The 16,902-nt window shown below is 42.6% G+C and overlaps 1 protein-coding gene across 1 annotated transcript in view; it reads right to left on the reverse strand.

The window, feature by feature from the left end:
* Positions 1-9,406: 9,406 nt before the first annotated feature.
* Positions 9,407-16,902, reverse strand: part of SLC35A2 (solute carrier family 35 member A2) — a 48,180-nt gene continuing 40,684 nt past the window's right edge. The window contains exon 5 of the mRNA XM_082263636.1: positions 9,407-9,697. Coding sequence (XP_082119762.1) covers positions 9,670-9,697 — 28 coding nt within the window. The 3' untranslated portion in view covers positions 9,407-9,669. The remainder of the gene's footprint in view (positions 9,698-16,902) is intronic.

The raw sequence follows: 16,902 nt of genomic DNA on the forward strand, positions 1-16,902 counted from the left end.
AATTGTGTTTAAATTGGATTTAATCAGTGCAAGTGCACAACTGTTGATATATACACATATATATTTTTTTTCTACACAGTGATACAAATTTTTCACAAAAAATTCATTATTTGTTTAAATTAAATTATTATCAATAATACAAGCTACACAGGTTCACGCAGCACATATTTATATTATTTCATTCACAACACACTCGCAACAAGGGAGTGATCAGTGCTAGCAGCATCCTAAAATTTACACCACCATAGATTGCTCGCAGTCCCATTTAAATTTATTTGGATTCCAGTCATGGTAGTGGCTCCTGGCTGGCCTCCCCGGACTTGGAAGCTCCCTTTAGAGAGGATCTACTGTCCCAAGGACCAATCTTCCATCCTGCTTTACAGTTGCTGGCTTTGTCGGCTTGACTGTTGAATGCCAGGTGCTGAAGGATAGGGGTTTATCTGAACCAGTGATTACTACCTTGTTGAAAGCTGGAAGATCTACCATCATACGTGGAAGACTTACGTTGCGTGGTGTGAGTCTCTTGGGGTTCATTCTCGCTCCTTCTCGGTGGCTCGGATCGTAACCTTCCTTCAACGGGGGATTGAACAGCAATTGGCCTTGAGTACCATCAATGGCCAGGTGTTGGCTTTGGTGGTCTTCTTCCAACGATCTTTGGCCACACACTCTCTGGTGCATACCTTTCTTCAGGATGTCTGACATTTGGTCCCTCCAATGTGGGCTCAGTTGCCGCCTTGGGATCTCAATTTGGTGCTTTTACCTCTACAGAAGCCTCTCTTTGAAAATATTCGGGAGATCCCCCCTGCTTACACTGTTCCAGAAGGTGGCCTTTTTAATGGCTATCAACTCTACGCGCAGGGTGTCGGAACTGGCGGCGTTATTCTGTATTTCACCTTTATATGGTGATTCACAGGGATAAGTTGGTTCTTCGCCCCTGTCCATCGTTCTTCCATAGGTTCTCTGATTTTAATTTTTAATAAAGACATTGTGTTGCCTTCCCTGTGTCCCAGGCCTAAACATCAAAAGGAAATTGCCTTGCATGCCTTGGATGTGGTCCGGGCAATTAGGGTGTACCTGGCAGCCATGGAATCTTTCAGGAAGTCACTCACTATTTTTGCTCACGAAGGGTCCTCGAAAAGGTTTGTCCACTTCCCCTGTGACCATTTCCAGATGGATCAGACAGACGGAGGTTCAGGCCTATTCCATCAGGGGTCAGGTTCCTCCTTTTTCTGTCAAGGCGCACTCTACTAGGTCGCTTAGTGCCTCCTGGGCCTTCCATCATTAGGTGTCAGTGACGCAGGTTTTCAAGGCGGCCACCTGGTCGTCGGTACACACTTTTACAAAGTTTTATAAAGTGGGTGTGTTGGCATCTGCGGATGCTTCCTTTGGCCACAAGGTTTTGCAGGCTGCTGTTTAGGAGGACCTGATCCTCTTTGAGGGTGTATTGTTTTTATTTTTCAGGTGGGCTCCAGTTTGGTTGAGCTCCTGTTGCCTGGTTGGCTAATTTTAGCCTTGGGAATTTTTTGGTTGTTCCCACCCCTCGTGTTTAACATTGCTTTGGGACCTCCCAAACGTTATGAATACCAGCCTCAAACGAAAGTGAAAATGGGATTTTTGACTTACCATAAAATCCATTTCTCTGATGTTCATTGACAGACACAGCACCCACCCCTCTACGGAGTTCTTATTCTCCTCACACTGCTTGTAACAAAACTGAGTGGCTATAGCAGAGAGAGGGAGGGAGTATACCCCTGGGACTGCCCATAGGTGTAGCCAGAATTATTTTCTGCCTAGTGTCCTACTCCTGTAGGGGGCAGTATACCCAATGGTTATGAATACCAGGAGCTGTGTCCGTCAATGAACATTAGAGAAATTGATTTTAAGGTAAGTCAAAAATCCAATTTTTTACATGTAAACACGAAGTGCCAGAAAAGGCCTGGAGGTCAAGTGGTTTAAGAGAGAAGACCTGGGGAAATAAGCATGTATTGGTTGGTGATTTTTTTTTTTTTTTTTGCTGTACACACTGCTCTTCTACAAGTTGAATCTTGTGTGAATAAGGCCTTAACCACCTCCCGCTCGCAGCATAGGCAAATGACGGTGGTGGGGTGGTTCTATTGTTCTGGGACGACAAGGCTCTTTACCCATGTGATCAGCTGCGTCCAATAACAGCTGATCCCATGTAAACAAGGAACTGCTGGTTATCGGCTTTCCTCTCCTCACACTGACAGCGTGTAAGGAGAGGAGAGCCGATCAGAGGCATTTCCTCACATGGAAGATCTGCAAAGATAATCAGGGCACTGATGATTAATGCAGCCCCAACAGTGCCCATCAGTGTTGCCAATCAGTGCCTACTCAACAGTGATGCCCATACAGTGCTACAGTCCACATTTTGTCATGTTGCAAACAAAAAACATAAATGTATTCTATTTGAATTCTATGTGATAGACCAACACAAAGTGGCACATAATTGTGAAGTGGAAGGAAAATGATAAATGGTTTTCAAAATTTTTTACAAAAAAAAAATGTGGCGTGCATTTGTATTCAGCCCCCCCGAGTCAATACTTTTTAGAACCACCTTTCACTGCAATTACAGCTGCAAGTCTTTTTGGGTATTTCTCTACCAGCTTTGCGCATCTAGAAATTGACTTTTTTGCCCATTCGTCTTTGCAAAATAGCTCAAGATTGGATGGAGAACGTCTGCGAACAGCAATTTTCAAGTTTTGCTATAGATTCTCAATTGGTTTTAGGTCTGGACTTTGACTGGGCCATTCTAGCACATTAATATGCTTTGATCCAAACCAAAAAACAAAACAAAAGCATCCACACAACATGATGCTGCCACCATGTTTCACGGTGGGGATGGTGCGTTCAGGATGATGTGCAGTGTTAGTTTTTCGTCACACATAGTGTTTTTGCTTTTAGGCCAAAAAGTTCAATTTTGTTCTCATCTGACCAGAGCACCTTCTTGCACATGTTTGTTTTGTCCCCCACATGGCTTCTCGCAAACTGCAAACAGAACTTCTTATGGCTTTCATTTCAAAAAATGGCTTTCTTTTTGCCTTTCTTCCATGAACGCCAGATTTGTAGAGTGCACGGCTAATGGTTGTCCTGTGGAGAAATTCTCCACCTGAGCTGTGGATCTCTGCAGTTCCTCCAGTTACCATGGATCTCTTGGCTGCTTCTCTGATTATTGTTCTCCTTGCCTGGCCTGTCAGTTTAGGTGGATGGCCATGTATTAGTAGCTTTGCAGTTGTTCCATACTCTTTCCATTTTTGGATGATAGATTGAACAGTGCTCTGTGAGATGTTCAAAGCTTAGGATATTTTTTTATAACCTAACCCTGCTTGAAACGTGTCCACAACTTAAACCTTAACCTGTCTGGTGTGTTCCATGGCCTTCATGATGCTGTTTGTTCACTAAAGGTCTCTAACAAACCTCTGAGGGCATCAAAGAACAGCTTATTTATATTGAGATTAAATTACACACAGGTGGACTCTATTTACTATTTAGGTGACTTCTGAAGGCAATTGGTTCCACTAGATTTTAGTTAGGGGTATCAGAGTAAAGGGGGCTGAATACAAATGCACGCCACACTTTTGACATATTTATTTGTAAAAAAAGTTGAAAACCGTTTATCATTTTCCTTCCACTTCACAATTATGTGCCACTATGTGTTGCTCTATCACATAAAATCCCAATAAAATACTTTTTAGGTTTTTGGTTGCAATGTGACAAAATGTGGACATTTTCAAGAGCTATGAATACTTTTTCAAGGCACTGGAAGTGCTGCCTTTTAGTGCCAATCAATGCCACCTATCAGTGGAGCCTATCAGTGAAGGAGAAAAATTACTTATTTACAGAATTTTCTAATAGAAACTAAGAAAAACTTTTTTGCTAAAAAAAAAATAATAAAAAACCCAGTGGTGATTGAATACCAAAATAAAGCTCTATCGGTCTCAAAAAAATATAAACATTTTATTAGGGTACAGTGTTGTGTGACAGCACTGAAGCTGAAATTTGGCCTGGTCAGGAAGGGGGTAAAAGTGTCCAATAGGCAAGTAGTTAAGGGGAGGAAAACTCAAATTTTGCCAGTAAAGTTACTGGCGCATGTGCTCTGAAGGGACTACCGTCCCTTCAGAGCCAATGGCTCCCACACGCATGTGCAGTAATGGTGTCAGCACTGCCCTGTCTATATTCACACAGCCAGAGCTCGTGAAACCTTGTAAACCCGAAAGGAAGATTGGGTGAAGATGGCTGCGCCGGATATGCGCAGGAGGGATCCGCTTTACAGGTAAGTCGGCCATCTGCTAGAATGCGATACATACTAGTACATTATGTCTTAACCCTGCAGGGGGGCCCAGTTAAATGTTGTTTCAGTGGCGGTTTATTACCACTTCAATACTTGCAGAGATATTCCATAAGGGACAAAAATTTAGGAAGATGCTTATTACTGGGAAGAAAGGAAGGAGGAATCTTCCCAGCAGGAGCGCAGCCTACAATAAGAAACCTGAAAGGTGTAATCCATTTCTTGCTCTGTCCAATATTAAAAGAAATCTGTAGTATAGCTAAATAAACAGTAGATTGAATATGTCCATCACTAGAGGCATACACTAGACCACAGGTGTCAAACACAAGGCCCCCCAAACCATTTCATGTGGCCCTCGCACCTCTCCTGCAGCTACGGCACCCCCCTTGTCTCTGCCCCCACCTTGTCTCTGTTGTCGACAGCAGAGAGGACAGAACTCCTTTGCCAGATCCTGCACTCCTCTGTGCAGCTGTAGAAAAGCTCCTCTTTGCCCCCCCAGGACATGGGGTGCTCTGGACATCTAATCCTACAGATATAACCGGCCCTTTGAGGGCAACCATAATGCTGATGTGGCCCGCGATGAAATGGAGTTTGACACCACTGCACTAGACCATAGGCAGTGAAGCTGAACCTGTCATGTTGCTGTTCTAGACTTAGCATGCAGCTTCCAGCTGAGCTTTTTCACTCTGGTATTTTACTTCCTGCCAGACTCCCCCCTGAGCGATCCAGACACAAACCTGCTATAGGCAGACATTCCCCACATAGACAAAGTATAAACTATTGGCACATTCCTAGGAGCAGAAGTGTAGGCTGGATTATATCATGTCAAAGAAGTACAGGGTCCAGATCCAACACACATTCCAGAAAACTGACATCTCATCACTTTAGTATCTGTGTCGTCTCCAGCTGTTTTTCCACATGTAACATTCATTTCACAAGCAAGACCAACATGGAGAACATTGCATCCTTCAATTCATGGATTCAGCAGCAGTATGGAGGAATGGGAGAGAGAGATGGCAGTGGCTATAGACAGGAATGGCTCTGCTGACATTTTGGTAAGCAAGGCCTATTGTGATAAATACGAGATTACATGTCCCCCTACCAACCTCTCCAAATGTTAAAGGTACTACTCCTGCTTGTTATAGATGCAAAGGGTGGGCCAACTCCATATTGAACCCTACGGACTAAGACTGGGATGCCATTAAAGTTCATGTGCGTGTAAAGGCAGGTGTCCCAATACTTTTGGTAATATAGTGTATAATAATGGACAGATTAAAGAGGAAGTAAAGCCTTAGGCTCCGTTCACATTATAGCGTATGGATCACGGGCAGAACCGCCGCGGTTCCGCCCGCGATCCGGAGATTATTGCAAATCGCGGGACGTTTGTGCGTTGCCCGTTGATTTGCAATAGACCCCCAAACGCTGAGCGATGTTGCCGCGATTTCCGCCTGCCGAATCGCGGTAACATCACGCTAAAAAAAATCGCGGGACGCATTACGACCAAAAAAATACAAGAGCTTCTTTGGAACGTATTGCGTCCCGCGATTTTTTTTGCGCGATGTTACCGCGATTCGGCAGGCGGAAATCGCAGCAACATCGCTCAGCGTTTGGGGGTCTATTGCAAATCAACGGGCAACGCACAGGCGTCCCGCGATTTGCAATAATCTCCAGATCGCGGGCGGAACCGCGGAGGTTCTGCCCGTGATCCATACGCTATAATGTGAACGGAGCCTAAAGAATAATTTGTACCTATAGGCAAGCCTATAATAAGGCTTACCTATAGGTACTGTAAATATCTCCTAAACGTATACCTGTTTAGGAGATATTTACATTACTTGCAGCCGATGACATCATTGGCGCATATGCTCTGAAGGAATGGCCACCCGTGCCGTCCCTTCAGATGCCTGTTCTGTGAATGAGGGCTCTCCCACGCATGCACAGGAGTGACGTCATCGTGGCTCTGGTCTGTCACACAGCCGGAGTCCGTGGACCCAGAAGGAAGACCAGGAGAAAATGGATGCTGCCTCCAGCGACTACATCGCATCGCTGGAGGGCTTCGTTTTCATGTAGGTTTCACATAATGAGTTAGTATGTGATCCATACTAGCACAATATGCCTTTTACCTTGCAGGTCCTAAAAAATAAAATAAAAACGAACCAGCAGTTTACAACAGCTTTAAGGAACCCTTTTATGTTGTGCCACTCTGACACCCAGTGGTTAAAATATGAACTGCACAAAATTAGTTTAGAAGAAATATTCTGCCAGTTAAAGCGTAACTCCACTTTTGTTGAGAAACAAAAATATTCCCCTTTGGGTAATCTATGTACATTGCAGGGATTTTAACAAACTTTGTTGCAGATTCCTACCTTTTGTTATTCTGAAGAAATCCTTGTTTGATCCTCTGTGCCTCTGTGCAGAGTGGGTCAAATGGGAGTGGTTTCATAATTATCTGTCAGCTGTGGCAGCTGCAGGGCTCTAATGAGGAAAGCTGCTGGGCCTGCATCCCTTTAGACGTGTTCCTATTGGGAGTATCTCACCATAAATTACATTTTTGTTGCAGGGGATGCCAGAAATCTGACTTGTATCTTAGGTAGACTTCTGGGAAAATAGGTGAGCCAATCACACAAGCAGGAAATGTTTCTGGGGTGCGGTCAGTATATATTCTGTGTACAGAACAACACCAGGTAGCCATATTGTATTGCATTTTCAGAAAATTACAACAGCTGCAGATTGAAAAGGAAAGGTAATTTTTAATAACATTCAATTACAATATGATTTGTGTTGCAATTGTATACGCTTTATTGTTTTTTCTTTGCAGATTTTTTTCCCCCCACGAAAGTGGAGTTACCCTTTAAGTTTGATTACGCTAATCAAGTGTGATTAAGGGAAACCTGGAGGCTACCGTTGCTGATCTGCTTTTGGAAATTTTGCTTGGCTGTTATGCTGACCTATATAAAATAAACTCATGGCTTTACCTGGAATAGTCATGCAGATTAGGAAAGTCAGAAGTCCTCTACATATTTGTTCTGGGTTAGCGATTCAAAGTAATGAGACCAGAAGGGTCAGTATCATGGCCAAGAACCTACCAAGAGCTTCCAAGTTTCTCTCTGGAAAGATTTCCTTTAATTCTTTTGCAGCCAGAGCCATTTTTGCACACATTTAAAAAATTGTTTTAGGCTTGAAGGTTACATAAAACCCTGAAAATAATATATATTTTCCAAAAGCAGACACCCTAGAGAATAAAATAGTTTTTTTTTTTGTTTGTTTTTTTTTTTTTTTAACAATAAACCTTTTTTTTTTTTTCATCACATATGATGCATTTTTGGTATCAGGTTCTCTTTATTGAGACATCAGGGGTCTAAAATATCCCTGATTTCTCCTTTGCCTTCCAAATAATTTAGTGCAGTGCAGATTGCACTCCATTAGACAGTGCCACCAGGAGATGGAAGTGATGTTTTACATGGAACTTCTGGGTCAGCACCCATCAGCACCTACCATGCTGGTCCCGGGTCTGCTAATGGGCACATGGAGCCCTGAAAACATAGTGGGGTGTCTGGGGGGCACAGTTACTGGGGTGTGTGGAAGCGGTATGGCGGCTTCCATCTGACAGCCAACAGTCAGCTTCTCAGATTCACATACACTCCTGGCGGCTGCAGGGGGCCCCATGTAAACTCCAAGTTTCTCTAGTTGGAGGTTGCAGTAAGGCTGAGGAATCTCTCTGCCCCATCTGACAGTTCTGTCTCCATACTTGGGCACTGCAAAGATTTGCCTAAAGCGTCAATTCACACTTGTATGGCGTGTCATGCGACTTTGTCAAGTGTACTCCATGCTGAAACATATAATAGCGCACACATACCCAAAAAAATGGTTGCTTTCAAATCTTGCAAGGCTACTTAAAAAAAACCTGCTCTTATTAAGTAAATATGGGGATTTAGTTACACCATGTGGCCATATTGTGCTTAAGCCCACTACTACGTCAAAGTATCCCATTTTCAGTGGGTCCTACACTATTCATAGAAAAGATTAGAGCATACTCTCACTCCTTGTACTTGTACTCCATGTTTTCAAATGATAACTATTCATATTTGTGCGACTTAAAGTTGTAGTGTCTTCAAAGTAGTCCATGCTCTATTTTGGTCTGACTTTCATGCAACTTGAGGGCCATAGACTTCAGTGTTTGCCCTTGAAAGTTGCATGAAAGTCGTACCTGAATGTTTTACATGTAACAGTTGTCCATTATTTTTGGTCGAAGCCAAAGACACATCCAGGTCATACCCATCCAAAGTCCAGTTACTTTGTAGTCCTACAAGTTTGGATGGAGGCTAAGGCTGCCGCTCAGCCCAGCTGTCCCAGATCCCATGGGACTGTCCCAGGATTTGAATGAAATGCCAGGGTCCTGCACACCCAGTCCCTGTCCTGACTGGAACACTTGGCCCCAAATCGATGCCTGCTAATGTTGGATGGCATTATCTTCTGCCTCATGGTGCTTGCATAGTTCTAGCATTGATGGTATTCCTCAAAGACCAGACACAGCAAGGTAGGACACAACGCCTTGTTATTCCATTAAATAGCCAATTAGCACCCAGCCATCTAAATGCGGGGAAGACTGATTTTTTTTCTTCCTCTTTCTGCTTGATATCTGCTAATACCCCCAACATGTGGCACCCCCCCCCCCCTAAATGTGTAATTTTTCTTGACCAATTTAGACTTTTTGGCCTTATTTCCTTCTGTTCTGATATCCACAGTCAACACTGTTCTAACACCAAAGAATGCTACGGAAGGATGGAAATGGAATGCAAGATTTGTATGGACATTATAAAGGTAAGATCACTAAAGGTTAAAAGATGGAGTGGGTATATCAAAAAATACATTCTTGTTGTCAAGCAAAGAGCAGCAGGTATTCTCTGTGAAAAACTAAAATACTTTTGTGTTTTGGTTAAGTTTTTTTAATGTATTTTTTTTTTTAATCTGTAAAAATCACCAAAATAAAAACACACATGATGGGGCAAATAGTGTCATCTACAGTCACAGGGGGGGGACAGGTACCTATCTATTTTTTGTCCAGACCCTTACTTAAATATGACACCGCCTCATTTTTCATTATCTATATATTCTAATGAATGTTAACACTGATGAGTAAAAAGTTACACGTTTTCCAAAGCGGGACGGCTTGGAGTTTTGGTTTTCTTTGGTACCTACAAACAGACATTCCTTGGCAGCATGGATCCTTCCAATGGGAAACTCAGACATACATGTGTTTGTAACAGTCCAAAGCCAAAGATATTAGTAAGTCCATGCAATATACTTTGACATGTGTTGGCACAGCAGCGGCACGCCGAACTTCTCTGGAAATTCCGTGGTGTTCAAGAGCCTTTCTGTTTTGAAATGGTCCTGAAATATAGAACAGAATTTTAATTTGAGTAAAAATGTCCCAAAATTGGGTAATTTCACAGCAAACAGCAATGTCACAGAAGGGTAGGCAAGACTTTACAATAGTTGTAGGAAGCAATCCGAACGTTCACCTGCTTGGGAACTAAAATTCCAGGAATATCTCTTGTACCTGGCTATAATTTGTCTGACCACCTTCTAACCAGCAGCACCATTCAGTATTTATTCTGCCTGTTGACTGACCTGTGCAGCAGCCATACAGTACATGGACAATGCGACCACCGCCAAAGAGGTAAGTAATAGGGGGAGGATAGCTGATGATTCAGCTTAGGGTGGTCTAGGTGGGGAGGATAGCTGATGATTCAGCTTAGGGTGGTCTAGGTGGGGAGGATAGCTGATGATTCAGCTTAGGGTGGTCTAGGTGGGGAGGATAGCTGATGATTCAGCTTAGGGTGGTCTAGGTGGGGAGAATAGCTGATGATTCAGCTTAGGGTGGTCTAGGTGGGGAGGATAGCTGATGATTCAGCTTAGGGTGGTCTAGGTGGGGAGGATAGCTGATGATTCAGCTTAGGGTGGTCTAGGTGGGGAGGATAGCTGATGATTCAGCTTAGGGTGGTCTAGGTGGCCAGGGAGACTGAACAATTAATAAACATTTTTTTCGTCACATGAATGAACAGTCTAGGGGTGTTGGTTTTTTGTTGTTTATTGGTAATTGGGATAGGAGAAGGGAATAGTGGGATACTCCAATTGAACTATTCACATGGGTTGAAGACTTCCATCTTCCGAACTTTGAATTAACAGACTGTCTGTTCCAAATTCTCAAGCACACTGCCACAAGTGTAAATGAGGTTAAGCCTCTTGCTCTCTTTGCTCCCTGACAAGATGACTTGGTGAATGATAATTTATCTTCAGGACACTCTCACTAGCATCCTCTTCCTGCTGACACTCGTCCATGGACTATCCTAGGAGCAGGGGTAGCCCCCCCCCCCTCAGGTCAGGCCCATTGACACGAGTTGCTGTACTGCAGAGACAGATCCTCCAGTGTCTACCCTCTGTCAGCTTCTCTGGACCTCTGGGTTCAGCTCCTCACTGCTACTCTTTAGGCCCTCAGGATGACACCTTGAGGACGCATGGCACCTCTACAGAGGAGGAGGCAGCTGCCCCCTCCCTCCGGGACTCTGCATGTGTTCCTGGCTTTTATACAGTATCCCAACATGCACCAAGGAATCTTTCCCTCTGCCAATCAACAGGACTGTATCAAAGCCTGTGCACTGATTCTTCAGGTTTCCTCCTGCTGTCCAACATGCCTCCCTATACAGATGAAATTTTACTTCCGATTTTTCTTATCGTGTACATGAACCTTTAGCTGTAGTGTCAAGGAGGGGGAGGGTTAGACACAAATGATGGAGGACTTGGCTTACTTACTTGGGAAAGGTAAAGGAAGTTTTTTGTTTACTTTATGGGGTTTGTACATCACATAGTAACTGGATTTGGTACTTGCTAAAAGGGAACTATACCCATCCATTTAACTGTCCTCCAAAATAGGTATATTCAAGGCATACCATGAATGATGAAAAGGAACACAAGGGGGGCACCAGCTATAAGTGTAGCATCAATGGGTTTGTCAACGATTAAAAAGCCAAATGCAAACTCACAAAAATATAAAATCAAAAGAGCTTATCTACAGCCATGCCACATTGGATGGAAGCCGTCCACCGGAAGAGCTGCTTGTGACTGCAAACAGCGTGTTGTCGGTGAGCAAACCAAGTCCAATGTTCCAGGAAATGAGGAGCGCCACTGTGAAACCATTGAATGGTTTGAGAAAGGAGCCACTAGGAGCTCCAAAACACGTTTCACCCTGCTTTGTGTTTCACAGTGTCTCTCTTTACTTGCTGGAAGATTGGACTTGGTTTCCTCACTGACAAAACGCTGTTTGCTCTTCCGGTGGACGGCTTCCATCCAATGTGGCATGGCTGCAAATGTGAATTTGCATTTGGCTTTTTAATCGCAATAAATCCATTGATGCTGCACTTAGCTGGTGCCATCTTGTGTTCCTTTTTGTAACTGCAGAGATTGGTTTCTTTGTCAGGTGGAGCTGCCTACTGAAGTACAACACCCTTCCTATGGGATTTTTATGAACTGCCTATGCTACACAAGTGTATCTTCACATTTATCTAGGGGGTAGAGGCTAACCTATGTGGATGGTGCATAAGCCTTTGTTGTTTATACCATGAATCATAATTGTCACAGCCAAACAGAGGCTAAGATGGAAGCTTTCTTGGCGGTAAAGGATAGCAGGGTTTAGTTCTGCTTTAAGACAGTCCTACAAGAGCCTTTGGTTGTTCTTTAAACCGCTAGCCTTGGAAAGACTGTAGATACACCTGATGGCTAAACAGAGTATTACATAATAATATACAATATTCATTATTAAATTATTCCAAATGTTTGTAAATTTTTTTAAAGTTTCCAGTGGGTTGTAACGTGGTTGATTTTAAGTTTAAATCGAAGTAAAGCAAATTAAAAGAAAACATTTCTAAACACAATGAAAAAAACTTTTAAAGTAATAGGATTGATGCAAAATTGATGGCTACAATATTAATGCTTACTGTATTGCGGCAAATGGAGAGAGGGACCACTTTGATTACTACTGGAGCCAGCCCTGAACTTCACTAGATTTCTAACATTTGCAATGTCACTACCAGATACCTAACACAGTCACTACACCTGTTGTCAGGGTTTTCTTATGCAACTGGAAAGTCTGGTAATTGGGTAGACAGGGCATTGACCTCACCTGGCAGTTCTTTGTGGTTTTATCAGGGCGGGAGCGGTGTCACTTACTGCTGACTCGCAGAGTTGCTGAGACAATCCTACTACCCATTACAAAAAGAACTGGGATCCCAATTGAAGAAAGTACAAGTTCTAGCATTTCCATTCAATGACTGGCCCTGTAGACCCTATGGCAGTGATTGTCAAACTTTTTTCTGTCTAATATGCACAAGTTTAGTGCAACAAGGATCTTTAGATAGAACTTTCACACACATTGAATGCACCAAATAACTAATAAAAAATAGAAGTTCTCTTGCAAGGGCCCCACAGGGGAGATCTGCCGAATGTGAAGAGCCGGCAGTTTGCAGCGCTGACTTTATAGGAATTGTCTACATTTTTTATACTGGATGAGAGCACTAGTTACTAGTAAAATGATAGGCTGTTGTCTCTAATATGTTCATCCCTCTCACAATCAGCCAGCTTCAGTTTTTTATGGCATGGAAGCATGCCATAAACAAAATGGTAGCACTTTCTTTCAATTTTTTGTGGGGGGTGGAGGGGGAAGAAAGTATGACGAGGCCTTTTATGGGCCCTGCCGTTGAAAGTACTAACTATTGTTTTAAAGTGGTGTTCCAGCCAAATGTGGAAGCTCAGCTTATCTGTCACCGGTGCCAAATTTGGCAACTTTTGGGGGGGGGGGGGTACCTGTTCTCGACTGGTACCCGTCCCCACTTCCGTCGGACCTTGCCGCGGCGAGGTACGTCAGAAGTTCGGCCCCCCTTCTCTTTCCCTGTTGCTGGGCCATTCAGAAAGCACAGCCGGGAATCGGCTGAACAGCCACAAGGCTTCACTGCAAGTGTTCTGCCGAAAAACTTCAAATCGACAAAATCTCCAGCCTCCTCACTTCCGGGGACTTTACAGCAGGAATAATTGGAGATTTGGACGAGTTAATGTTTTCACAGAACATCGGCAGCCTTTACACTCCTGTACACAATATAATGGGTGGACATTGTTAGCTTGCCCCCTACTAACCAAAAACATGGCTGCCTGCAGAGCGCCGACAACTTTTTTCCTACTTACCCGCTGTTTTGTCAAGACACTCAATTCATTGTGTACTGAAGTGTATAGGCTGCTGGTGTTCTGTAAAAACAGCAGCTCATCCAAATCTCCAATTATTACTGCTGTACAGTCACTGGAAGTAACGTGGTTGTAGATTTTGGCGAATTGGAGTTTTCGGCAGAACGCCGGTCACCCTCAGACTATGGCGGCGTAGCAGCACCCAACAGCCAATGGAAACATCGGCTGGGGTGCCGACATGGCTGGATTCCAGGACAGGGAAGTGTCCTAATAATAAAAGTATATCCATTGTTCAGATAATCCTATGAATGATACCACAGCCACCATATACATTACCATATCTGTTTCCTGCCATACTGTTCCATTTCTGCATTAACAAGGAAAGCACAAAAATGTTCAAAAAATACAGTTGGCTCCTGTGTGTAATTCGCTTTTTGCGCTTCCATTTTGAAACAATGGAACGAAAGAAGATAATTCATTGATGGCAGATATTCTATATTCGTACACCATAACACAATCTACTTTATGTATGGGTGTTAGTTAACATTCACAAATGTTTTAGAAGTTGACAAAATATGGGTTTTTTAATTGATAAAGTAGACCAAAAGGCTAAAATAAATATCAATCATGTGACCAAATGGCAGAATGTTAGTTATGTGATCTGCCTGGGCTTGATTTAAAGATAGAGCTGCCCAATCAGCATCCATGGCAGACAGCAGGCAACCAATGCCCTGGCATTTTTTCACATGACCAGAGGGAGCAAAGAGATCTCTCGGGAAGGTAAGAGTTTGCAAATGCTGCTACTGCATACCTTATATCAGTAGGATAAATAAAATAAGTTATAATTCACTTTAGGCTGCAGGACTACTTTAAATGTGCAAAGTGAAATATACATATGTCACTTAGCATACCTGGGAGAAAATGTATACACACTGGTGAATGTTACAAATGAATATTAGTGATACTATACAGTTGAATACTTATATATATTATATAATATATACAGTTCTATAGTATACAGTTAAGGAAGCTCCAGTCAATACAATATCTAGTGGATGATGATGAGGATGATGAAGATAGGTATGATGATGATGGGGATAATAGGAATAGTGATGATGATGGGGATAGTACTATGTTCATATAATGTCCGCCTATGGCCTTTTGGTGTTTCTTTGCCATAAAAGTCCCTTTACTAAAGTGTAAAACTCAGTTCTGGGATCCTATCATATCTGGATGTGTCTACTATGGGGTTGGATCACAGTTTCTGTTAAGAACACCATTTTCTGTCACAGGCAGGCCTTTAGCGCTCACCAGGGCCAATATCTGTTGTTGGTTGTTCCTTTTTCTGCTAGAGTGTAACTAAACAAAAAAAAATTGCACGTTTTCTTATTGCCAAATTTAGCTGGGATTCTCCTTAAAGTGTAGTTCCACCATTGCAATCAAATTTGAAAAACCCCTACAATATTTTGTTGTGTTCCCATTCTCTATGCATACCAAAAATATTAAAAAAAAAATTAATAATACAAAAAATAACCTTTAGTTGTTTTTCAGAGCTTATACATAAAACTTCCATTGCTTAGAATGGATGACAGATGTGAAGGTAAGGGACAAGCAAAGGACATTTTTTTTTTTTTTAAGTGCAATAACATACAATGTACTCCCAAAGCCTTGAGATTTTTTTTTTTTTACTCTTTGTTAAGTCAGTGTTTACATGCAGTTTACAACTAATAATGAGATCTTTCAGCACAGTACAGGCAGGATTCATTATGGTAAACATAATTCCCCAGCCCTCTCTTTAACATTAATACTGACCTCTAAAGCTGACCTCCAGGAATATATGCACATAAGATTCAGTGTACCAGTTTGGTTCAATCTGAAGCATCACGTCCTAAAATGGTCTGACCACTGGGGGCACCACAATACACTGTAGTAGCATTGGCTAAATACAGCAATGATATGACTTACTGTATGTAGCCAGGACAACTACAGTACATTGCGGTATCCCCAGCGAACAGATCATTATAACATGTGGACCATCAGATTAAACCAAACTGGCACACTGTGAGTCGTGGAGCTCGGCTTTAAATAGATGGGCAAAGCTCAATACTTTTTTTTTTTTTTTTTTTATGTAAAAACATAGGCAGCTATTTTTAACAATTTTTTTTTAAAGTTATGCTATGTGAATAGAAACATGTAAAAAATCGAAGTAAGCGTTATCCCAATTTGGCTGCAACATGGGTAAGTGACCAGCTTGACATAAGCATCTCACTGTGTGTTTTTTAAAAAAAACTTTATCCTATGTAAATTATTTGCAACCCCAGCAAGGTACTCTTTATGAGCTCCTGGGTTAGGCCCCTTCCACACGAGGCGGGCTCTGTTGGAGTCCACCTGCTCAGCGGAGAATCAGTCCTCAAATCCCCCACTGAGCAGGCGGATGGCTAGCCTGTGTCCGCTCCATTGATGCAAAGAGGACACAGACACAACCTGCTATCCTCTATGGGTGGTCAGATGTAAACAGACTGCCTGTCTGTTTACCCCCGACTGCCATCTGATCCGATCCGCCAGAACAGATCACCATCTGTCTGCTTTTAGCGGACAGGACTGGATATTGGAAGTGTTTACGGACACATGTCCAGCAACACCCGCCGCTCCATAGAGGAGACTGGAGGGTCTGAAGGGGTCCCCCTGAAAAACCGACAGGTGGACAAAAATCCGCCCATGTAAAAGGGTCCTTAATTGGTTTTACAGTGCATCCGGAAAGTATTCACAGCGCTTCACTTTTTCCACATTTTGTTATGTTACAGCCTTATTCCAAAATTAATGAAATTCATTATTTTCCTCAAAATTCTACAGACAATACCCCATAATGACAATGTGAAAGAAGTTTTAGGGATATCTATGCAAATTTATTGAAAATAAAAAACAACAAATAATCGAATGTACATAAGTATTTACAGCTCAAAATTGAGCTCAGGTGCATCCTGTTTCCACTGATCATCCTTGAGATGTTTCTACAACTTAATTGGAGTCAACGTGGTAAATTCACTTGATTGGACATGATTTGGAAAGGCACACACCTGTGTATATAAGGTCCCACAGTTAACAGTGCATGTCAGAGCACAAACCAAAACAAGATGTCCGAGGAATTGTTTGTAGACCTCCGAGACAGGATTGTATTGAGGCACAGATCTAGGGAAGGGTACAGAAAATTTTCTGCAGCATTGAAGTTCCCAATAAGCACAGTGGCCTCCATCATCCGTAAATAGAAAAAGTTTGGAACCATCAGGACTCTTCCTAAAGCGAGCTACCTGACCCAACAGAGCAATGGGGGGAGAAGGGCCTTAGTCAGGAAGATGACCAAGAAC

This window comes from Pelophylax lessonae, assembly GCF_965119305.1.
Source record: "Pelophylax lessonae genome assembly, chromosome: 7".
Classification (NCBI taxonomy): Eukaryota; Metazoa; Chordata; class Amphibia; order Anura; family Ranidae; genus Pelophylax; species Pelophylax lessonae.